This window comes from Xyrauchen texanus, chromosome 28 (genome assembly GCF_025860055.1).
Source record: "Xyrauchen texanus isolate HMW12.3.18 chromosome 28, RBS_HiC_50CHRs, whole genome shotgun sequence".
NCBI classification, from domain to species: Eukaryota; Metazoa; Chordata; class Actinopteri; order Cypriniformes; family Catostomidae; genus Xyrauchen; species Xyrauchen texanus.
The window spans coordinates 28,545,838-28,571,239 of NC_068303.1; the positions used below are offsets into that span (position 1 = coordinate 28,545,838).

Below are 25,402 nucleotides of genomic sequence, written 5' to 3' on the forward strand. Positions count from 1 at the left end.
CTATAAATGTGTGCATTGCAATATACTGTTAAAACCTCACCCAAATACAAAGTTGTTTAAACACGCTCTCATTTTGGCCCTGTTTTTATCTGTCAGCTTTCAAATCAGTGTTCAATTATGAGCCGTTTAAACACATCAGACAACCTCAGACTAGACACAAACTTTAACATTTCTGCCACAGAACTGATGATTATATCTATATAGAATCCAGGATGTTTTGCTTATTGTAAAAGAGAGAGAGAACAAACCAACACTTAGATTTAAAACAGAGATGTAAGGGTTTAAATAATCTTAAAAACAACATCTTATCACATTATAGAAAATCTTGCCTGCAGCCACTTGCTCACCTAGCTACTGTACATACAGATTTATGCACACGGTCACAAACATATTTTTCATACATGACAGACACATCTCCTGACTTTTGTCGGTGAAAATATCCAAGGTACTCTTCAAAACAGCAGGGTTATGAACTCTGAAAGAACAAGAGACTCTGCAAACAGCCAATGTGATTCATCATTCCATCTTGCAGTCTGAACTATTCAGCTATTTTGTGGTAGATTTTGATTGACCTACAACAGACAAACACATTTTCCAATGTCAAATGTCAGTAAAAAAGTTTGTAACATCAAGAGGACAGAGCTCACAAAAGCTGGGAATTTTTATTGCCTACACTGCTTGTTAAAAAATGGACAGAAAAAAAGTTTTTTAGAACAATGTTTAAAAATAAATTTAACTCTTGTTACACAGCGCTCTGAAATACTTAATTCTGATTGGTCAGTCTTGGTCATTCTGTTGTAAAATATTTTATATAATAACCACTGAACTTTATATTTGACCGTAGTCAAAAGCAGTAATTTTTTTTAATTATTATTTTACATATCTGTGGTTGTTTATGTCTCTTGTATCCAGTGTTGTGGAAGCTACTTTGAATCTGTAGCTTCACAGTCAAGCTATTATTTAAAAAAAGAGTAGTTTGCTACGCTACACGCCACCTAAAACAAGTAGCTATTTAAATTTAAAACTACTTTGAATCTATTTAAAGAAAAAAACCATGTAGATATATATCAATCGGATGATATTATTGAATTCTACAATCAGAAGATCAGATTGTGATTGTGATTACATTTTTTTTATTTTCTCCCCAATTTGGAATGCCCAATTCCTAATGCACTTTAAGTCCTTGTGGTGGCGTAATGACTCTCCTCAATCCTTGTTGTGGAGACCACATCTCAAAGACTGCAAGATCATGTAGATTTACACTCTACAATATCAGGAAGACCTTTCCTCTCTGTACATGCCACACAACTGCTTGTTCAGTCACTTGTCATAACTAGACTGGACTACTGTAACTCTCTCATTGCAGGCCTTCCTGCATGTGCAGTTAGACCTCTGCAAATAATACAGAATGCAGCAGCACGTCTGGTCTTTAATGAACCTAAGAGAGCAATGTTACACCACTCTTTGTCTCTCTCCACTGGCTGCCGGTTAATGCACGTATTAAATTCAAGGCTCTGATGCTGGCATATAAAACAATCACTGGGTCTGCTCCAGCATACCTAAAATAATTTATGCAGAACTACACTCCCACCAGAAGCCTGCGGTCGGCTAAGGAACGTCGCCTTGTTGTACCAACACAAAGAGGCACCAAAACACTTTCCCTGACTTTCAGTTTCATCATACCACGTTGGTGGAATGACCTTCCCAACTTCCCAACTTTGGATAAAAGCATCTGCCAAATGAATAAATGTAAATGTAATGTAAATTTAGTCAGCATCTTTACACGCTGAGCTACCCAGGCCCCCAAATTCCACCATCAGTAAGGACATATCAATTATTTAAATGCACCGTGAAGGCAGAGTTTACCAAGGAGGCTTGAACAAAGATGCACTGGTGTATCCAATGCAGATGTTTTTACGCAGGCATGAATCCTCGTTCAACTTCACATCTGGCACATCGGTTTTAATTTATGTTTTTTTACCTTTGTGGTTTAAATGTACCATAATTGTCACATATATCAACAGTGTAAGTTTCAACAACATAACGGCAAGTGCTCTGAGGTAATGCAGCTGCGCAAAGACACTGGAGTGACGCATTAGTGATTAAGAACATTCCATTTTATAAATACATCTTGCTTCGATTCCTTGGTCCTCATTTCCTTTAAAATTAAAATGAGAAAGGAACTGAGGATGCACAATTTCAGAAATTAGAAGAATCCCTTGAACTTGCGTTCTTGAGTATTGGAATAGAACTTTGGCAGTGGATGATGTCATCGAAGAAACCCACAAGAATGTAAGAATGCATAAGAACACGACAATGCCTAGATTCCAGGCATACTACATACTTCAGGAATGAGGACATTGTCCCGTGACATGAATATATGATATAATAACAACAACCGCTAAATTATTCTACTCTGGATTTGTGCCAAGTGCCATTTAAGGTTTGGGATTCCCCCCTTTCTTGGGATATATAGAACTTGCACTAGTAGATGCAGTAGTATGCCATTTGGGTATTTCTCGCTTACTGGACATAATACTCCATTGGCAGACTTTTGGAATACTATATAAGAGGGAAGTATTGATATTCAGATGCAGTGTGTGTCTTTGTCTGAGCACATGGTTTCTGTTATTTTTGTTTGTCAACACACAAAAAAACACACATCAGTCTTTGTTTGGTTAATCATTTCAGCAGTTGTTTAAACTAAAATGTAAACCTCTTGTTATTTAATTTATGTCATACATACTTGCTATAAATTGGCATGGAGTCAGCAGCTATGATGTCAGAATACAGGTCTGGAGGAGGAAGTATCTGAAGGTCTGAGACTTCTACATCATCTTCTTTATTTCTGCAGTGGAACAATACCAACAGTCCAGGAGCCATATTACATAAACATCCTACCACTAGAATCCTTTCTGGTCTGTTTACATAAACGTGGCGATTTCAGGCTCAAAACTTGAACTTGTAAGATATTAAGATAGGATGTTTCTAAAGTACGAGCCCCTGGTAAATGGTCTGCACTTATATAGCACTTTTTTAACCTTATCGGTTTTCAATTCGCTTCACACTTTGACTCATTCTTTACACTCATTCAACCATTCACACACATGCAAGGCGCTAGCCTGCCATTGGGAGCAACTTGGGGTTCAGTGTCTTGCCCAAGGACACTTCGGGATGTGGAGTCATGTGGGCTGGGAATTGAACCGCCAACCCTACAATTAGTGGCAACCCACTCCACAACCTGAGCCACAGCCACCCCAGGTCAGGTCATCGGAGCTATTATAGCATAGTGGCTCACTCTACAGGCTAATGGAATGAGACAGGCTTTTTGAAGAATCATTTTAGGCATTCATGTAAAACCAGTGGCCACAAACTCTAGCAGAGAAAAGTCAGCTCACAAAATGAGTGTGTATACAGTATGTATGTTACATGTGAGAACTTGCTTGTATGAATGTGGTTGATCAATTGTTTGCAAATACTTACAAGTAGCCAGGAATCTCTTTACGTGCAGATAAAACCAGAAGTGGAGGAATGAAAAGAAAACAAAAGTGAGCGTAGGTAAATGTGATTCTTTAGGCTATTAGGCTAAGACAATAGACAAAAAACATACCTGGTTTAGATGCTTGCATTCTTAATGGACAAAAAAATCAAATAAGGAAACAGGAAGTAGAAAAAAAAACACAATTACAGCAATCTCATAACTTTAATGTTAACTGATCTTTATATAATTAATAAGAAAATAGCTGAATTGACAGCAAAGAGATGTCTTACTTTGGGGTGTTGTTTTCTGGAAGAGCCTGAGAAGGTGTCTTAGGTTGAGTAAAGAATGTGGCTAGTTTTTGAAGGGCTTCCTTATTTGCTCTGTAATGCACAATAAGTTATAAGTTATTAACTGTTATTATTATGTTCCTGTGAAACATAGATTACATGAGTAGTATGACTGATATTATTTTAATAAGTAGACCAAAAAGTCCTTACTGTACGTGCATGTAATTTCCATCAGACTCCGTTAGCTGCACAGGACCTGATTCAATCATTGAGACTGAAGTAAATCAATAAACATATAAATGAGCTTTTAATTTCATTTCAAACATTCATCAATGTTATCATTTGTAAATAGCATGCAAGAAAGAATTAAATTAAAGATTAAGTGTGAAATTTAGCGACACTGAAAGGGGTTTCCCAAACACTCCCAGGCTGTCATTGGTCAAATATACAGATAGTCCCGTCCCTAGCACAGGCCATTGGTTGAGTCAGTGTTGCTATAATGGGCCAGGTGTGCTCAAACAAACAGAGCAATGTTTTGATGGTGCAACAGAGTTACTGTGTTGACATTACTGGGGAACTCCACTTTTAAGTGGCTTACTTGTAGTTGTCTCTGCATATAAATATTAAGCTAGGATTGGATCAAGTATTTTAACATAAAAAAAATACACACTTCAGCTTTAAGAGAGATAATTATGAGAACAAATATTTTTTTGATTCCGGCCTGGGCTGATTCTGGTGTTTCTATGAACATGTTTCAATCATGCCTCATGAGTGACTCACCTCTCGTTGGTGTGGCTTGTGTCTGATTCAGCCCTCTGAAAGATTGACAACAATAGCTTAGCAACCAACAATGTCTTAACAGTCAATGTGTAAAAAATAGAACATTCAATTGAGTACAAGCACAAGGCCACACACAAACAGGCATTTGAGGTAATACATACATGTGTGCTATTTCTGTCTGAGAGGCATACTCCTCATCTTCATCACCTGTCCACTCCTCACTGTCATCTGAGACTGAGGAAATAAATGAGAACAACATGAACACATCTTAATTGAGCTTAATTAAATCTACCATTATAAAATAAAGCATTACATCATCATTCTTAGGCAAGTAACTCAAAAAAGTAATCCACTACAAATTACTAATTGCTTCTATAAATGAATGAAATTACTTTACTGATAACTACACTTTACTTTTTCACAAAAAAGTTTTTGTATTTTCCTCTCCAGGAATTCATAATAATGGCTATAATTCCTCCTTGCTCATTGTTGCACGGAAGTCATACACATTTAGAACCACTTATTTCTCCCTTACAATGGCTTGTTAGGGGACGCATGCTCTTCAGCTGCCACAGAATATCAAACAGAACATAGATCATGTTCTAAATGTATTCTACATTAATAATATTATTTTAGAAATAGGTGTAACCCAAATAATGTACTTAAAAGTAAAAGTGAATTGGAAGTCAGTAGCTCTAATTGGATTACAAGAAAGCAACTATTTACTTAAATATATTTAGATTATACGAATTAGTAACAAATTCCTTTGTAATCTCATTACATCCAACACTGAAAATCACTGTCCAAATACTGCATATGATCTAGAAAGGTTCATACTCTAAGTACAGTATAGATGTACACTGCATATAGTCAGTGCTGGGCAGTAACAGATTACATGTAAAATGGATTATGTAATCAGACTACAAAAATCAAGTACTTGTAATTGGATTAAATTACATTTTAAAATACTCTTAGTAAGACTACAGTTACTTTTCATAGATTACATGATTACATATTAACAAGGCAACGGCAGTACATTGTTAATCATTTATTGATCATTTTCATATTAGTATCATCATATTCTTACACCGAAGCATATTAGTCTCACAGATGAGCATTTTGAGCATGTGCTCCTTTTACATTACAATAGTAAGATATGCACCTCAGTTAAGGAATAGGCAATGAATATTAGTAAGCAGTAAGAGTTAAATTTTTTTTAGTGTTTTTTGATGAAAGCTTTGACATAGGCGACGTCGTTACTGTTGATTTTATGGTCTTTAATTTTCATTCATTTTATGATTGTTTTACATTGATTTTATGGTCATTAATGTATGTAATGCTGCTATTGTTTTATTCACTTAAAATTAACTTGATGTCTCATTCTTCTGAATTATAAACTCTGGCCATGCACTGTTACTGCTGTTAGATTTAATGTTTATTTCATTCATGTAATGTTTAATGCACTTTTAAAAAATGTCATAAGGAGCTCTTTTTGTGAGGCTCTTATTTGTTAGTAAATAGAATGGAATACATTTTGATCCTCTTTGTACTTTTATGTTAAAATGATTATCCTACTCAAATGCATGTGACATAAAATGAAATTGAAATAGTTTGAAAGTAATCGGATTAGATTATCTAAAAAGGTTTTCAGAAGTAATCCACGCAGCACTGCATATAGTGCGATTTAAATTAACTTGAAATTAACTCATTAGCCAAAATCTTTGTTCTCTAAAAACACCAATCATTCAAACTTAAACAAAAAAAGTACTGTGGTGGCACCGAGGGTCAGTGATGGTATCAGATGGTAATACTATGGCAATACCACTTTGAAATATTGGTAGTTGATCCTATTTTTCAGCATCATCAAAATTGTAGGTTAAAATCTATTTGAATTTATACACTTAAGTGTACATTTAAGTTTCTCACGTTTTTTTATCAACTTGTTGTTTGCACTAGTTTGTTTTAAATTGTCCTGCAGTGTGACAAATTAGATTTTTTAAATAAAAATATGCCATGTAGTCTCTCAATTTATATGGTTATAAAAACGACATACATAATACTTATAAAAGAAGTAGCACAATGCTGTTTAAAATAGTTGCAGATGGAGTATACATAGAATGTCACACCGCAGGACATGTCATCTACCCATTTACGATGCTACTTTATGATTTTATATGGATTCCAAGGTACCATGTCCATAAAAACATGATTTACCTTAAATGTTTTGGCAGATGCTATTTGCACCCTGGTCTAAATAAAGGTAGATGCTATTAAAACCTAAGTGCAGATAGTGGCAAATATGTTTGCACCCATAATTAAATACTAACACTTTAGGGTCATCACTGCAGCATGTTCATTGTGTTTATTTAGAGTCCCACAGACACACTACACCAACCCCTACCACAAAGCCTAACCCTAACCTTCCTTTACAAAAACTACCCATGGTTTCACTACAGTAACCATATTATCACCATGTTATTTTGTAGTAAAACCATAGTTACAACAAAATTGAAGGTGGTTACTATATAAAAACCATATTACTGTAGTAACACCATTGTTAATTGCATCAAATTTGTGATTTCCGCCAAAACATTGGTAATTACAATACTGTTTTACTATAGTAAAACTACCTTTATATAAATTTTTATGTATTATAAGTAGTATTCCTGAAAATCTTAAAAGAGGGGACAGGTAACAGAATGGGAAATAGAGGGCAACAAATGCGGAATTGAACCCGGGTTGAAAAGACACAATCTCACCAGTGTTACGCCCCTTACCACTGAACTGACACTCACAATGTAGTTTGTCTTACATTTATTTACATTTAAAATAGACTATTGGGGTGCAAATAGCACTGCTGTATGGCAGGTAGGGATATTATAAAATAGCGATATATCGATTATTGATCGGCACGTTATTTTATAGATACATTTTTGAGGCATTGATAGATTAACATCAGCCGACATTTAAATTAGAAGCCTAATTAGTGTGCTTTTCACTGCCAGTTGCATTCCATTCAATGTAATATCACGTAATAGCTGGGAGACCACAAGGTGGCGACATAAAATTTACTGAAGCTGGTCGTGGCATATCACACACACATCACGAGCTGATGGCAGTCCAAAGTTACAAAGGTTTTTGTACTTCAAGAATTAACAAAGTGGCATTGATGAGTTTGCAGGTTAGTGTATGAAACTGATTTAACTGTGCAAGCTGAACGATTAGAAATGGCAACATTTATTACACAATTTCTCTGTATGTAGCATTGAATAGGTCTTTCGTTCAAGCTGTCAAACCACAAAAAGGCATACTTGAAAATACATCGCGTAGGCTCTATGAAAGATACTTCAACACAACATATCATTCAGTAATGATTAGAGTAAACAATCTATGTCCTATGATAATGATATGTGTCGAATTTAATGGAAAACTATGCAAGTTGAGCTCCGTGGCGCTGCAGAATTTTTAACAGCTTCTGGAGATGGCAAATGGCTGCATTGTGCATGCCATCATAGAAAATTATTGTTTCGAATTTTGGAATGCAACCGGTGCACGGCCCACTTAAATTAACCCTGCCTCTCACACTTTAACAAAGTTATGTTGAGAATTATATTTAAAAGACAAAGACAGCCCTATTTATAACTGAAAAATCCTGATATATATTTATAATCATCGGGAAAATTTTCAGATTATCAATACAGGAAAATGGCATACATCCTGGGTGCAAATAGTCACTCTGTACTTTTTGTTTCTACATGTCCACTCTGACGGACCCAATGAAAATAAAAATAAATATTTGTAAATATATTACTACTGAAATTCAAATGAGTAAAAGAAGGTGCTTACAGCTCTCATGGTTCATGGCATAATGATCTGAGATTCTGAAAACACAGGTGGATAAAAAATAATGAAGACACTTGGCAACAGGCCAAAATATGTTACAACATCATTCATATTGTATTGAGCACAGCAGTAAGCCTGTACTTGTTTCTATGGCTACCTGCTGCCTGAGCTGGTGACCTCTCCATCCCTATGTCCATTGCCATTGGATCTGTTAGTTGCTGTGGTCATCTTCCCCAGCTCCATAATTCCACTGATGTTTAAATTCACACTCTCTACTGGGACATAGCCATCTGAAAAACAACACAAAACACAATGCCATGCTATATTCCAGTAGAACCATCTGAAAAATTAGATAAGCTCTTGTATACACATCTAATAGATATGCCAAAGCTCAAGGATTAGTTCAGATTCTTGCTTGCTTCATATCAGGTTGAATTCATAACAATACTTCACTTTTGCACTTATTTATCTGAAAGTGCCATGACATGGATATAATAGCTCTCAATTAATTTGTGCATATGGGTAGTTTACATAACATGTCCATGGACGTTTAAAAAAATAAATAAAAAATAAGGATTTTATATTGAGTTTTATATGTACTGTATGTACATGGGTAAGTGTATATCTAAGGACCTGTAACTGTCCTGTTTTTCAAAATTTGTAATCACCTTTTTGCCTTCACTAGTTCAAATAATTTTTATGCATTTGCAACATAGCCTCATAGAAAAAAACATTACTTTAACCAAATTTTTGCAAACTGAGTTTTACGAGCCACTTTCAAAGTTTTGCTTTGTGAAAATAACACTACAGGCGCTACAACAACAGTGTGTTTTATTCACTTTCACACAAATCACGAGTACAATGTCTGATTATGACTTTATAAACACTTATTACTTATAGCTCACCTATAGTGTGTTGGACTTTTGTTGGACCGCGCCTTGAGACCAGTCAAGCATGAAAGCTGACTCGTTAGATGAAGGTGTCATAGAAGCGACATGATGTGAAGTGGGTGCATTACAAAATTTGCTTTTTATGTCGCATTTGCAACAAAAACACTATCAGTTAGGTTGAGGTGTTGGTTCAGGGGTCGGGATCCTATGGCTCGGGAGCCACAAGTGGCTCTTTGTTAAAAGTCAAGTGGCTCGCCAAGTATCTCACCATTCACCAACACATGAACGTTTAAAACTTTCTAGAGATACATTTCCAACAGAAAGTGTTGGACAATTGTGATTGCAAAGCTTGAAGTCAATGACACTGTTTTGACTTCCTTTCTCCCAAATTTTACAGCCTACTTCTGATGAACAAGGTTTGAAATTAACAACCGCCAAATGCGGATTTTTCATGCTGAGTATTTTGCTGATGTATATTTGACGTCTGATTTGACATGTGCTCAGTGAGTGCAATGAAAGCACTTCTCCAAAACACGCACATTCATAGAGTTCTGGGACTTGTTTCCCAATAACTATTGATCTTAGCTGTTAAGAGCATTTTCTTCGAGTGATTTTATGAATTTTGGTTATTTTTATGTGCAACCAGGTTGTGATATAGCACCCTCAAAATGCGACACGATTCAATTCAGTTCGCGAGCTTCTCTCCAAATATATTTCATGCATGAGTAATTTTGCTCATCTACCTGTAAGATGTCTCGGAGTTACACATGACAAGAAATGCTGACGTGTTTGAAGAAACACACTTTTTAATATTTTTAAGAACAGACAAAAGAAAAGCCTTCAATGCTTGTGTCTGATTCACTGTTCAGAGGCGTGCAACAGGACCCTATCTCGTGGAACAAGCGTGTGTAAAAAGTTATCACTCCTTTTTCTCTGTTTCATTCAACTGAAAACTGTTTGCAAGAATAATGTAATCTATGAGAATGCTGCAAATGATCTCCGATCATCTCGTGAGGTACTGCGAGTTTAGTTCGCTCTTACACATTGTGAACGCAACTCAGGTTCAGTAATATATACAGGTATCTTTGTATTAAATAAACAAAGACCTCATACCTAAATCATATGGTAGGCCTAATACAAGACATGTTCATCTTGAACCTAAAACTTTATGACCAAAACGGAATACAAACACATTTGATAAGTACACACATTTGGCAGCATTTTTTGGGAACACAATAATTTTTTAGGCTTATTTATTATGATGATTATTATAATTATCTTTACATTTATAATTGTCTTTAGTTCTTAAGTTGTATGCTAGTAATGTTCACCTGTTGCTGCATACTGATACTTGCCTGATGGCAAATGGAGCCGTTGGAGACAGTAAATGTTTGGATTTGGGGAGGTGGTAATATATAAGATTTTTTTTTTATCACTTCGTTATGTGTATTGCTTTTTCGTTTCGTTTAAAGAAATGTTTTTTGTTCAATGTGTGCTCAACATGTGTACTCAATTCCATATTGCAACATGATACCTATTAATATTTGCATATTTGTTTGTTTATGAGTAGTCTATGGGCAATATAAACATTTGATTTCATTAAAAAACTTTTTTGAAAATAGTAAATTATACATTTGTGATATGGTTCTTTCGAAAAAAAAAAATGGCTCCTTAATGAAAAAAGGTTACTGACCTCTGGTTTAAGATAAGAATGTCTGTTTTGTTCACATCTTGTTGATCTTTTAGGACACTATTGGTTTGGTTTGGGTTAAAGCTTTAGGTTATGGAAGTGCATTTTACTCATTAAGATCATCTACAATTCACCTTAAAACCCTTGTCTGATTACAGCATCATTTCACTCGATTTTGGTGCCCCCCGCTGGACATTTCACTGGTAAATTGCATATAATTTTGGTTTGCAAAAAATGTTGCCATGGTCACCTAAATTTCATGAGATCAGACTATACATTTATGTGCTTCGCTGCATTTTGCTCACATTTGTTGTCACTGTCCTTGGCCAGCCATTTGCCTTTAGGGCATTTGTTGGTACGAATGATGCTCACAGTGTCTCCAACCTTCACCGGCAGGTCAGTTTTACTGCCCTTACAGTCCTCAATCACTTTAACATAATAAATGGGCTCCTCCTGCCCTTTGATCTACATCAAACACAAACACACAGAGACAGTTAAATGAACACATGCACATCAATTAACTGACTTTTCAACATGCATAAAAAACAGGAGTCCTACTGTTAGCGAGAAATTGAAATGTACGGCTCATTTCCCGTCTGATGAGAACATTCAGGTTTTAGTGATGGTAACTGCACATTTCAATTTGCTTGAAGAGTTGGGTGTGGATTGTAATAAGTAACAGAATGGATTGTGAGTGCCTAATCAGCAATAATCTTGCCAAGTTTTTGGTGCAAAAACATAACAGTGTCTCTAATAGGTTATCTTCTTTCCCCGTGGGTCAGAGCACTGATGCCTGTGAGAAATACTGCAGTGTCCATGTTCGTATATGAAGGTTTTTGTTTAAATGTTTTAGTTTTTTAGTTTTGTGCTGATATTTGACCTCTCTTGTGCTTATTTGTATTTAAAGACCTCAAAGGTGAAGCAATTTCTGCACCACTGTCAAACAGAATAGCAAAAATAATCACTGTTTTCAAAAACCCTATTGGTCTGACAGAATATCAGACAAAACAGTCCTGCCCCAAACTCACACAACTGGTTAAGCCAATGCTGCTGTGTCAGGTTAGTCGGGAAGCTCAAAGAAGCAGAACAACGTTTTGATAGCGCTATAGAGCAACAGGGTTTACAGATTTTTGGGGGAAACCAAACTATGAATGGCTTAATTATAGTTTAATCTGCATGTTAAAGGGATAGTTCATCAAAAAATGAAAATTCTCTCATCATTTATTCACTTTCATGCCATTGCAGAAGTGAATGACTTTCTTTCTTCTGCAGAACACAAATGAAGATTTTTTTGAAGAATATTTTGCTCTGTAGGTTCACTCAATGCAAGTACATGGTGACCAGACCTTTCAAGCTCCCAAAAATGAAATAAAGGCAACATAAAAGTAATCCATAATTTTTGGGTGCACTATGCCTTTAAAAGGGGAGGTCGCATTATGATTTGAGCACGCAATTTTCTTTTTTTTGGACAATGCAACAGACCAGGATATGATGTCATACGGGAGGGTTTCTGGACCCTCACAAATAAAAAATGATATTCTATTCAGTGTTAAAATACATTGTCTACTTAATTTCCTGGAATAATAAATCATATGTAGCTTTGAAATATTTATTGTTTGAATGGAGCCAAGAGGTCAGCATGTGACGTTTCGATCTTCTGTTGGTCAACTGTCATGACGTCATACGGATTTTTGACCTAAGTACGAACTTTCTTTGCACGAGATTGTGTTTCCGGTCTTCCATGTTCAGATGCGTTTGAAAGGGAGTGAATGGAACACAAAGTGTAGTGTGAATGCCCCTTAAGCTGGGATAGGATAAAGTATTTAAAAAAGTAAAATTTGGCAGTTGTCTTAGACTAGCGCCATAGATGCAGAATCATGGAAGAGCATCTATTACAGAGATTGGACTGGATTCTTCATCTTGAGTCAGTACATGATTTTCTGTATATTTTTCAAAAGTAATACACATGTACTTGCACCTTTAAATTACCTTAAATCTTTTCTTAATTTCATTTTCTTTCTTTTCTTTTTCTTTCTGCTCTTTCCTTTCTCTTTCCTTTTCTTTCTCTTTTTCCTTTTCTCGCTGTTTCTCTTTCTTTTTTAGTTCTTTTTCATCAGCTGCTTTTGCAGAGTTCTTCCTGTGAATAGAGGGATTGAAGGCCTTTGTCAGTACACAACACGATGCTCTGGGAACCTAATAGTAGTATGGATTAATAGTGAGAACTTTAAAACTAAAATGATGAAGCTACAAACCTGGAGAACAAGACTTTCTTGGGAGTCTCCTCCATCTACAAATTTTTGGGTGATTAGTGGATCAAAACAAAAGAGTGCAACATGTTTGAACAGTCACAACAATAACACATGCAACATGAAGAAGATAAAAACTAGATTAATGAAATGTAATAAAATAATTTTAAAATATCACAGAAACAGTACAATTTCTTGATAAAACTATTAGTAATGCAAGTAAAAGGTCCTGCCATGAGCTCTATGATAATGGAAAGTCATTGTTTATATATATATATATATATAAACGTACATATACAGTATGTGTGTATGTATATATGTGTATATATAAACAATTACTTTTCACAACATTACACAAGTAGGAACTTCCAACAATTTGATGTAGTCTATGAAGACACTGTTTCACTTCATACAGTATATGTCTTCATAGACTACATCAAAATGATGGAAGTTCCTACTTATGTGATGTTATGGAAAGTCATTGTTTATATATATATACTGACAACACATATATATATATATATATATATATATATATATATATATATATATATATAAAATGTTAAACACAACATTAAGATAAATGAAAAGATCTTACTGCAGTTGCTGTATCAGCATAAGGATCTAAGTTGCGAACAAATGGAAACATATGTCAGTGACAAGTATACTTTTGTAGAAAAAAGAGATCCTAAAATAAACTAATGACATCACTATCTTTTATACATTTGTCATTTCTATGGGTCAAAATGGTTATCAGTGATTAGATAACTGAGAACATGAATCACAACATTTTGACTTCCTGAAACTACACACTTTCCATATGTAGTATTTCAGTAAATATTTCTTCCTCTTACTCTTTGGAGGTCCTTTCTGTTTCTTGTTCTTTAATATTTTCCCTTTCTTATTTGCTAGGTCTTCATAGATATTGTCACTGCTTTCAGTGGTCCTGAAAGAAAGTAGCACTAGTGTCACTCAGTGCTCAATACTGACAACACACAATTATTGAGGAATGTCATTTTTCTCCATAGGGATTTTCACACTTGAAATCATTATCCCAGGGTCATTCTTAATCCTGGGTAAATGGAATCCTGGGTTATTCTGTTTCATGTTTCACACTGTTCAAATGTTACCCTGGATTCATAATTAATCATGAGTATTCATGTTCGAGCTTTCACACTGTACATTCGTAAACCCAGGTTAAACATTCTAATTTGCCTATTTGCCGTGTCATTAATAATGTTTGGACGAATACAGCTTGTGACAGAACCTGCGTTAAATGCTTATCAGTGAAGCTGCTCTTTTCTTCATCACGCCAGTTAACGTGTTTGCATCACTTTTCAACATTTTAACTGTTCCCTCAGACAGAGAAATTAAACAGTGTGTGAAATGTTCAGCGACTGTACAAAGTGTGTGAATATTAAATGAGGTAAGCACTGACTGAGGCAATAAATGATAGGTTTTGCGTTTCTAAACAACATTCTGTAACTTTCTAATACCACATAGTTTCATAAACCCCGGGCTATAAATCAGTGCTTACACCCTTTTTAAAATTACGCTGCTTTACCAAGTTTAAAAGTAGGGTTTAAAAAGATGATGACCCGGGGTTAAGTGCAGTGTGAAAAGCCCTTGTGCGGCCTCACTAAATCATCTAAAGCTAATGGCTTACCCTGATGGGGACAAGCCATCTTGGTTGACAGGTGATTCTTGATATATAGCAGCTTGAGTGTCTGGCTTTGAAGAGCTAGTGTTGACAGATCCACAATCCACTTCACCATTGTCTCTTTCCACCTCTACAGTCTGATGTTTTGGACTAGATTGTTCAAGGAAGGTTTTCTCATGAATTGATACCGGTTTTTTGGAGTCTGAAGCTGATAGAGGTACTAATGGAGACCTTAAGGTAGGAACTGCATAATAATTATATTCCTCTACATCATCAAAAGATGCCTTCCCAAACGAGTTGTCAAACTGTGAATCTTCTGAAAATGTAGAAGAAGGAACAACAAATTCTTAGACACATTTAGGGAACATTAGATTGACTTTATGCCCCTACTTGAAGAATTCTGCAAATATTGTGAAACTGCTAGCCTTGAAAATGTGGTGAGATGGCTTTTAAGCCAATAAATAAAATGTAATATATTCTTGCTGATACTTAGATTTGTGTCACATAATCAAGTTCTAGAGAGATTAAACTTTAGTTAGCAAAGATTTTTTAAAGACCCCATAAATTGGCTTAAAGAGTTTTATTTTAAATGTTGAAAAATTGCCTTTTGAAAATGGAAGTATGGGAGGTAGATATTTTAGGGCTTATCCCATTTTTTAATAGCCAATATGCTTTAGTTAAAGTAAGAGGCACAAACAATTTACTTCTTGCTATTGCTAGTCAGAAGTAGGTGTTATAAGGATAGACATTCTAGACAGCATTTAATTTGGTCCAGTTTTCCAGAAGAGAATGGCTGTAAATTTCTATCAGTTCAAAAGATAGTTCAGTCAACTTTTAGTACTACACTAATATATAGATAGGCCTCCAAGTTAATAGACATGGACTAAAAGTCACGGATGTCCAGTTTTGATTCAATGGGGTCTAACTAGTTTAGGTACTTGTTAGACAAGAATGCAAAGATGTGTTTGAAAGCAGGTTTCAGAAATTGTGGAAATGTTATTACCATGTGTTTCTAGAGTTTCAGCTGGTATTGTGGGAATATGAAGGTCTTTGGCAGGAGGCTGAATTGGTTTCTTAAGCGGGAGTTCCACAACAGGTGTGTCTGGGAGAGGCTTCCGTGGTGGAGGGCGAGGAGGGTTCACTGGTTTCACCACTGTCAGCACCCCTGTTAAGGTTGAGAATTAATTGTTTGGACCACCACTGATCTACATGAAGGCCTCAAGAAAAACATTTGTGGATAAATACATATAAGCACACAATTTAGATTATACAATGATACATTCTTAGTAGCATGTACTGTAATTGACATTAAAGGTAATTTTCAATTTAGGCAATAATGAGAACAATCATTTCTAGGATCTATCTGAACTGGGGCAGAAAGCAACATAAAACACTGCAGGCTGCTCTAATTACAACAATTACTTGTTTTACTTATGCGCATGTACTGTATATACACTCCCTGAGCACTTTATTAGGAACACCTGTACACCTACTTATCCATGAGATTATCTAATCAGCCAACCGTGTGGCAGAACTGCAAAGCATAAAACTTGTAGATATGGGTCAGAAGTTCCAGTTAATGTTCACATTAACCATCAGAATTGGGAAAAAATATGATCTCAGTGAGTTGGACAGTGGCATGATTGTTGATTTGATTATTTTTGTAACTGCTGATCTCCTGGGATTTTTACACACAACAGTGTCAAGAGTTTACTCAGAATGGTGCCAAAAACAGAAAACATCCAGTGAGTGGCAATTCTGTAGACAGAAGCCTTGTTGATGAGAGAGGTCAACAGAGAATGGAAAGACTGGTTTAAGCTGACAGAAAGGCTATGGTAACTCAGATAACCACTCTGTACAAATGTAGTGCGCACTGTGCAGAAAAGCATCTCAGAATGTAAAACACGTCGAACCTTGAAAGCGGATGGACTACAATAGCAGAGGACCACGTTAGGAACTTTATTAGGACCATAGTGTTCCTACAAGGGCTCAGTGAGTGTAAAGTTTAACTGAAAGCCAAAATAAAAAAAATTCTCAGATATTTCCTTGAGACAAACTATTCCTTTGGCTCTTTGAAATTCTGACTATGATAGACATGTTGCCAAACACAACCCACAATAGACATACATATCTTGCATACCAACCGTCCCATAAGAATGGAATCCACCTACCCTTTCAAAGTCTAAAAAGTATTAACACACTTTATTCGCAGAAACTTGTTTACATTTGTAAAAACAAACAAATAGTAAAAAAGTGACTTGTTTCAATTTTGTACCTGCAATATATCAATACATCAGGATGCTCACTATGTTCAGTGTAACACCATGTTCGTCATTGGCTAAGGTAGATAATGTACTTACTGTGATCAAGGCCATTAACTTGGGCTGTTTCAGGTGGGAGAGTTTTAGGTGGCAAGTGAGCATGATCCACATAGTCAATAGCAGGGAGTTTAAAAGTTGGATCCTCTGGTACAGTGGGGGCTTCCTCGGGAAGTGTTTTTACAGTTGTGGCAAGTTGTGGTAGGGCTTTTTCAAGTGGAGCCAGATCAAGTTGGCCCATCTTTGGTGTGGCAGTCTCAGGTAGACCTACCTCAGGAGAAGCTTTCTCTAATGGGGTTGTATTTTCAGGTGTGGTTAACAGCTGGCCCATTGTGGACTTTCTTTTAGCCTTTTCCAGTAGATTAAACACACGGTTATCTTGTGGTGTGGTCCATTTTATTGGGGCCATCTCCTCTGCTCTTGCCAAGGTTGAGAGAGCTAAATGAGACTTGGTTGAGGACTCATCCACCTCTGTTTTATCAGCCCTTGTATCAGTCAGGGCTTTAACATTTTTTAGTAATTCCTCTACAGGTGCAACCGGAGTATGAACTGCCGGAGGAGGGCTTGCAGCAACAACTGAGACTGGGGCAGGTGTAAATATCAAGGGTTTCACCAAGGGCTCTAGTGATACTTCTGGATGGGTGAGCTGGGCAGGGATGTCTGTCCTGGAGACAGCTGGACTCCTGGGAACTGGGGTAATAGATGTACGTATTGCTGGACTGGGCATAGCTTGGTCAGAATAATCTCCATCAGGAAAATCTTCATCAGGAATAACTGGAGGAGGTATATCAGTGAAATCAAATGGGGGACTTTCTTCTGAGGAAGGAAATACCTCAGATAAACTGACCAAATTTATATCTGGTTTAGGAGGTGCTGGATCAGGACGATTTGAAATAGGGGCTTCTGGCTTAGAAATCTCTGGCTTAGGAGCAGCTCGAGGGGGAATGACTGGTGTTGGGAAGGATGGTTTGGGAATCACTGACTCAGGGCTGGATAAGGCATTAATGCCTCGGGCTGGAATGCCACGGGCTGGAATACTTGGGGCAGGAATGCTAGGGACCTGAGGTCTTTCAGCTAAAACCGAAGGAGGAACAAGAGCCGTAGGCACTACAGGTATACTTTCAGTAAGGGCATTAGCTGTTAAAGATGGGCTTGCAGGAGCTTGGTGACTTGGAGCAAAACTGTCAGGGGTAAGACAATCTGGTGTTGGGGTTTCTACAGTGTTTGCTTTATCATTTACATCTTTGACAGTTTTTCTAGTGTTAAATACAAACTTCTTGGGTGTGGATGAAACGGACAAAGGTGTAAGTGGACTGGGTTCAGGCTCTGGGGTACCAAATTTTTTTGGAGGCCCTGGCAGAACCAGTGGAAGATTCCTATCTTTCAGAGCCTGTTTGAAAATGTCACCTTCCTTCTTTTGGTTCTTATTCAGCAGTTCAGAATTATTGATGGGGTGTTTCTCTTTGGCTTTCGATCCCCAAGGTGGAGATAGTTGGTGGCTGAGATTTTTGTTATCTTTGAAGACTACACGTGGAGCATGAAGCGTTCCTTTTTGCACAGCAGCATTGATAGAGGAGATAAAAGGGTTGTTAATTTTTGTTGACGGAGAAGTGATGGTTTTAGGTTTTTCTGGGATGGAAGGTTTAGTCTGGATCTTTAAACCCTTTTCTCCTTGAAACCGTGCCTTCAGCATCTTAAAGTCCATTGATTCATCCTGATATATGGAATGTGGGAAACAAATATGTTAAAAATAACAAAGTAATATGAAACTTTATGTGGCACATAATCCACATGATAGATTTGCATTTTCAGCAATATCTCAGAGCTTAACTAATAAACTGTATTGTAGTACATCACACAAGTAGGAAATTCCAACATTTTGATGTAGTCTATGAAGACACTCAGTTTCACATCATATACTAATATATATATATATATATATATATATATATATATATATATATATATATATATATATACACTGCCTGGCCAAAAATCTAAAAGTCGCTGTATGGATTTAAATAAGCAGATACTTAAGAGCCTATGATTGGACCATTATTGCAGTGGTTAATATGTTTCAGCAGGCAACAATTATTTTAACCTTAACTGATGCAGTGTGTAGCTTCTTATTTCTTAAACAACCATGTTGGAAGATATATCCCATTTTTGTGGAAAACTTTTTTTCAGAAGGGAAAAATTAGTAGCCTGCATCAAGCAAGGAAAAGGATGACATTGCTGAAATCACTGGAACAGGTTTAAGAACTGTCCAACGCATTATTAAAACCTGGAAGGATAGTGGACTCATCAGCTTCGCAGAAGAAATGTTGTCTGAAGAAGTTTTGAAAAATCGGGATCAGAGATCACTACAATGCTTGTTGAAGTCGCATTGTAAAAAACTGACAGTAGAACTCATGGCTATGTATAATAGTGAAAGTAAGAGCACTTTCACAAGCACAATGCGATGATAACTTATAGGATTGGGACTAAACAGCTGTGTGGCAACAAAAAAGCCACTTGTTAGTGAGGCTAATCGAGGACTGAGGAGCAATGGAAAAAGGTCATGTGATCTGAGGAGTCCAGATTTGGAGTCCAATGTATTTTTTCTTCCCTGATGGAACAGACATATTCCAGGATGACAATGCCAAGATTAATCAGGCTCAAATTGTGAAAGAGTTTTTCAGGGAGCATGAGGAATCATTTTCACACATGAATTGGCCACCACAGATTCCTGACCTTAACCCCATTGAACGTCTTTGGGATGTGCTGGAGAAGACTTTACAGAGTGGTTGTACTCTCCCGTCATCAATACAAGATCACAGCCAAAAATTAATGCAACTCTGGATGTAAATAAATGTTGTGACGTCGCATAAGATTGTCAAAACAACACCACAACGTATGTGCGCTGTAATCAAAGCTAAAGGCGATCCAACTAAATATTAGAGTATGTGACTTTCATTTTTGGGCCAGGCAGTGTATATCAGTATGACATCTATCTGGGTTTGACTGAAAACCATCCATATTCCAAAGCCATGTGATTATTTGACACTGTCATTGCCCCTTTAGAGAATAAAAAAAGAGTTCATGTTTGCCTGTGATTCTTACAAAATTTAAACCCATTCAAAACATTTTCAATATGTACCATGGTAATACCATGTTTTTAGGACATTTACTGTATAATGGTAATACAACATATTTTTGAAGTACTTTAAAGTACCTTGCAAATACTGTAGATGTTATTTAATACCACAGTATATTTCATAGTGCTATTGTTTTACCATCTGATAACATTAATATACTATGGTACTGATCAAGATCAAGAGTGTGGCAAGTGCCTCAGGGCCTCTGACTACCAGGGGCGTCCAAAGCTTTAGAACAGACAGAGGAAGGTGAACACCAGGGCCCTTGGCTAAAACAGAGCAAGTTCAGGTCGTGTAACCAAGATCTGGTAGGACCATGATCCAACCCTTGCACTAATTACTTAAAACAACATTGAATTATATTGATTTTCTCTAAAACACACTCAACATTTCTCAATTCACTCTCCATTCATATATATACTGAACTCCTTTTTTACCCCTAAAAGGTCAGTGTATCCCCTGAAATACAAACATTCCCTGTCAGATTACCAAAATATAAATATTAAATTAATAAATTCTCATCATGAACATAATAATACAGTTCCTAGAAATAATATTTTAAGCAATGTCCCCTGAAATATAGTTCTCACAGCATGCTACCATGTTACAATAAAGATTGTGAGTCATTTTGTTAGTGATACTTAGATGTTCTTCACAGATCTGTAATATTACTGTAATATATAGTTTCAGACTTGTAATATACTGTTGTATTTTGAATCTATGCATTCATTTGTGTTTGAAGAACCCATGTGGAAAATGTCAAAGTAAAATTCTGGCAATAGGATAAAACTGTTATTTACACTAAACAAAAGAGATTTCTCACCTGATCCATCATCATGACACAAAGTCTTTCAGCAATTCTTCCCAAATAAATACTTCTTTCTTCTCAGCCCCTCATAATAAATAATTTGTTGAGTTTTCCCTTGATGATTCAAAAGGATCCAGCATATATAAGGAAACTGATGTAGTGTTGCAGTTGTTAGAGGATAAATAGCACACAGAGTAAGAACTCGCCCATTGGCACTCACACTGGAATGAGGTTGGATGAGCGTGTTCATGCGCTAATGACGAGATAAAGGAATGCCTCGTCAAACAAGTCACTTTACTGAATGACAGTGAAGGACTGTTTTCATTCTCAAAGAATGCAGTCAGTCAAGAAATGCATATCCAGGAAGGCACAGCTTCTATTGTCAAACAAGCAAACTCTAACTCTCATTAAGTTTCACTCCAGTGTAGGGTAATCAATTATATATATTGCCCAAAGATTTGTTCACACCTCTTCTGGTTATGTTCATGATGATGTGTTTTACCCACAGACAGAGAGTCTCTCCCTCCACAAGAATCTAATCTGATGACTTTCAAATAAAGTTAGTTCTTTCAATTCTTGAAATTACTTTACCTAAACTTTGACAGTATGTCCCATTTTCATTTAATCTGTAAATAATTTGGGGAGATGGGGCAAGCTGTCACACTTTTACTTCTTTGTATAGATAACTTAATTTCTTGACAACAACAAGCTATCCTCCTGAGACCTGGGCGTGACTGCTTTGTGCATTTTCCATTTCCCTTTTGATTTATAACCAGTAACACTTAAGAATTATGCAAACATAAATAAATACATACATTTCTAAAAATCTTACTAAATTGTGAAATTTTAAATGATACCAAGATATAGAAAGTCAGATTCGTTTTTTTAAGCAAATTCTTTACTGTGTTTCCAGGAGTGTTGGTTATTCACGATATATGTTGGTATATGTTTTTGAGACATTACAGACATTGCATCAGAAATTAGCATAAATAAATCTGATTCAAAGCAATGGCCAGCATCACCTAATCACTGCCAACCATGTTCAAAATAAATTTAGCATGACAAATTCTGAATCTATGTACATATTAACTTTGTCCAATGTCTGCCAAACATGTTGAGTTGTCCGAACATAATCTGCCTCCTAAAACTGAACTTTTGACTAGATGTTAAGCGTGAATACACTTGGGGGCTCCATAGGAAAGCTACAGGATGCGCCCTTGCTCCCTAATTAGGGAATGACTTAAACGCCAGTGTGCTCTCTGTCTGCACTGGTCTCATAACAGTTTGAAATGCTCCTTATTTGTATCCTAATTCATAAAAATACAGCCTCTTAAAGCAACCTATTCTAGCTTTTGGATGCATCTATTGATTCTCAATAAGATAATTCCCAGTTTATATAGGATATTTTAAGGAAAATGCACTAAAGTACACATAGGTGTACATTGTGTTAAGCAGCGTTGCGTTTCTCAATAAATTGCTCAAATAAAAAATAAAAAATGACATATCAGATGAAACTTGAGCCTCTAATCTTTTAAATCTAACAGGTTTCAATGTAAAAACGTAATTACGCTTCATTCCAGATGTAGTTTTGTTGGTGTTCCTCTGAAAGACAACTCCACTATAATTGGTGCCATGCTGTTTGGTCACATAACTCTGTGCATCGACTGTTTAACCCTTCAATGACAGAATAGAGTCTTCTGAACTGAGATCATGTCCACTCATGTAGACACAGGGTCTCAGGAGGTTAAACATTTAAATGGTTCAAACAGCAAACATTTAAAGGTTAACATGCACAAATATTAAACCATTGTTTTTGCCAAAAGAAATTGTAACATAATGAATTGCATAGAATTTCACTTTGCAAGTTACAATTTGCGGCAACTTGGCATTTATGAAAAATACCCTTGTTCTGATACAGTGCTACTTAAACATGTCACTTAAAATATACATTCATAATATAGGCTGGTTGAACTTGTTGTAATGTGCCCCTGTGATGTTTCATTATGTTCCCAAAGTTATTAAGATGTGGGAGTTTTTCTTTGAAGAACTAACAAAATTGTCTTTATTTAAGGCAGTTTTGAATTAGGTGCTTGAAACCAACATAAATAACCACTGCTAGAGAAAACTCATTTATGCATTCAGACCTTTGCCAGTTACTGAGATATGCATTATGCCTTGAGACATCTTCCCAGTGTGACAACTCTCCCCAGTCTTGCGTTATACAGGCTGTCAAAACAAACCGAGCTCAGTTATTATCAATGATTTCTTTAGATAATAAAATAAAAACAGTTCAGAGAACATGAATCATATTAATCTAAGCATTAAAATAATCTCAAAGGTCATTTGAAATGATTTGTGATATGTGTTACAGTTCCAGATTTTTTGAATGATGTAACAAAATGTCTACCTCCTTTATTTGTACTCATGGCTCATATATGAAAGAAAGTCAGTTACAATAAAGATGAACAGAGAAATGACAACTAATCCTGCAGCAAGTGTAAAAGAGAGGACATAAACTGAGAAGACCTACCGTGGTGACATTATGATGATTCGTTTTTACATCTATTTATTAGGGAGTCAATTCTGCACAAATGTATTTGTTTAAAATCCTCAAAGCAGTGCTTGGGTGATATTATCTGTCAGGACTTTATAAAATAGCATTTCATTTCAACAATTTGATAAAGGCCTGATCAACTATGACCAGTGTGTTTTGTATATATATCAACCTTAATTATTTTTCCATTAGCAAGTGAGAGTGAATTTGAGTGTGTTGTGTACATTTATGTCTAATTGTGCTTATTTATCTGTCAAAGTTCCAGTTAAGATGCAATCGCTCTACTGTATCTAATTTAGATTGTGTGGCTAGATAATTCAACCTCTGAAATAGCATTTCATCTATTTCATATTTATCTAGTATGATTATAGGCTGCAGAAAGGAGAGGAGGGGGTAATTTGCTTGTAATCGTTTCTTTGCAATTCTAAGGCAAATGTGCAAAGGTAAGGCAAAAGTCCACAGGATTTAACTTCCAAGTGGTTTTAGGGCTGTTGCAACTGAAAGTGATGCCTCTGTGTTACAGCCAGAATAATACAGCTGAATTATAGATATTAGCGTATGAACTCCATGGACATGGAATCAATATATGATAATCATGATGGATGGCCAGAAATATAATGTATATCGAAAGGCAGTGTATTTAGTGAGCATTACAGTAAGTACTGTTCAGAATTGGGCAATACAGGGAAAGACATGGCAAAACTCTTAAAAGTTGCATCAAGATACATCAGTGGTCCTGGACTTTATACTGACACCTATTGGTGTGGAGGCAGCATCACAAAAAAATATAAATATTTTATTTACCACTGTAGAAATACCCTGATCAAGTAGGTATAGCTACAAGCCAGAGATCTCCACATGGGGGCGGAATCTCCAAAAGATGTTGGGGTTACACCAGAAGGGTGAGGGGTTACTCCAAAAGGAGGTTGGGTTAACTTCAAAAGGGGGATTACTTCCACACACAGTTATGGTTAGGGAAAGTGTTATCAATATAAAAGGGGCTCCCAATATATTTGCTGGTGGTTTAGTGCTCCCACCCCTTTTTGGAGCTCTGCTTGCAGCTATATCCTTCTCACCCTGTTCGCAGGTGTATTGGTCAGCCATTCATTTATTCCACAACCAAACGTGTTATAATAAGGGGGTTACTGTATAGTGTAACTGTGAGACTTTGTTGCTAAAGAGAGGCAGAACACATTTTGGGATGTGTTTATTGGTAACAGTATTACATGGTGGGTTACGTAAATCAAGAGAAAAAAATCCTCTAAAAATCCATTGTAGAATGTCGTTATCATCAAGATAAAAATAATGTGTTCTTTTACATTACCAACCCATTAGCTGAGGTAAAGGCAAAATAGAAATGTACTCAAATTTGAAGGATTTCCATTCACCTTGATTTTCACCCTCATTTTCTTAATCCCCAAAAATTAGATCAAGATCTTTAAGGTCCAAAACTGCTTTCAAATTAACATAGGACTCTGGCCATAAAATAGGATGAAGTTGTCATCACAGTAAAGAACTGCTAATGTCTTCAGATGCAATTAAAACATATGTCATGGTGATACTGGTGGTGATATTCTATGATTGAAGGTTGGATTACAGACAGATATTCTGGTATTCAACTGTGTTTTCATTTGGGATTAGAAGGCTTAAATTCAACACGAAATGTAAATAACAACCCATTTTCTTCTGTAATGTGACGTATTTCAAC

General features: G+C 36.2%; 1 protein-coding gene across 2 annotated transcripts; it reads right to left on the reverse strand.

The window, feature by feature from the left end:
• Window positions 1–430: 430 nt before the first annotated feature.
• Window positions 431–21,349, reverse strand: LOC127621945 (proteoglycan 4-like). Of its 2 annotated transcripts, none has more exons than XM_052095772.1 (19): window positions 21,156–21,349; window positions 17,238–18,909; window positions 15,881–16,042; window positions 14,884–15,193; window positions 14,072–14,163; window positions 13,816–13,841; window positions 13,224–13,258; window positions 12,961–13,108; window positions 11,277–11,436; window positions 8,549–8,681; window positions 8,395–8,429; window positions 4,710–4,782; window positions 4,549–4,583; window positions 3,979–4,024; window positions 3,772–3,861; window positions 3,611–3,630; window positions 3,484–3,499; window positions 2,747–2,848; window positions 431–572 (listed from the first exon to the last, which is right to left on the reverse strand). In XM_052095772.1, exons 1-19 carry the CDS (start codon window positions 21,168–21,170, stop codon window positions 539–541), a joined length of 3,204 nt encoding a protein of 1,067 aa, XP_051951732.1. In that variant the 5' UTR covers window positions 21,171–21,349; the 3' UTR covers window positions 431–538. The 2 variants fall into 2 exon arrangements, with proteins under 2 accessions (XP_051951732.1, XP_051951731.1); XM_052095771.1 differs by having other exon boundaries at window positions 3,979–4,042.
• Window positions 21,350–25,402: the final 4,053 nt, after the last annotated feature.

Bases quoted from the DNA above. Each gene is read 5' to 3' on its own strand.
- LOC127621945 (XM_052095771.1), bottom strand. The intron at 15,194-15,880 runs GTAATAACATTT...CTACATTTTCAG, and splicing joins TGAAACTCTAGAAACACATG to AAGATTCACAGTTTGACAAC. The intron at 8,430-8,548 runs GTAGCCATAGAA...CTGTGTTTTCAG, and splicing joins GTCACCAGCTCAGGCAGCAG to AATCTCAGATCATTATGCCA.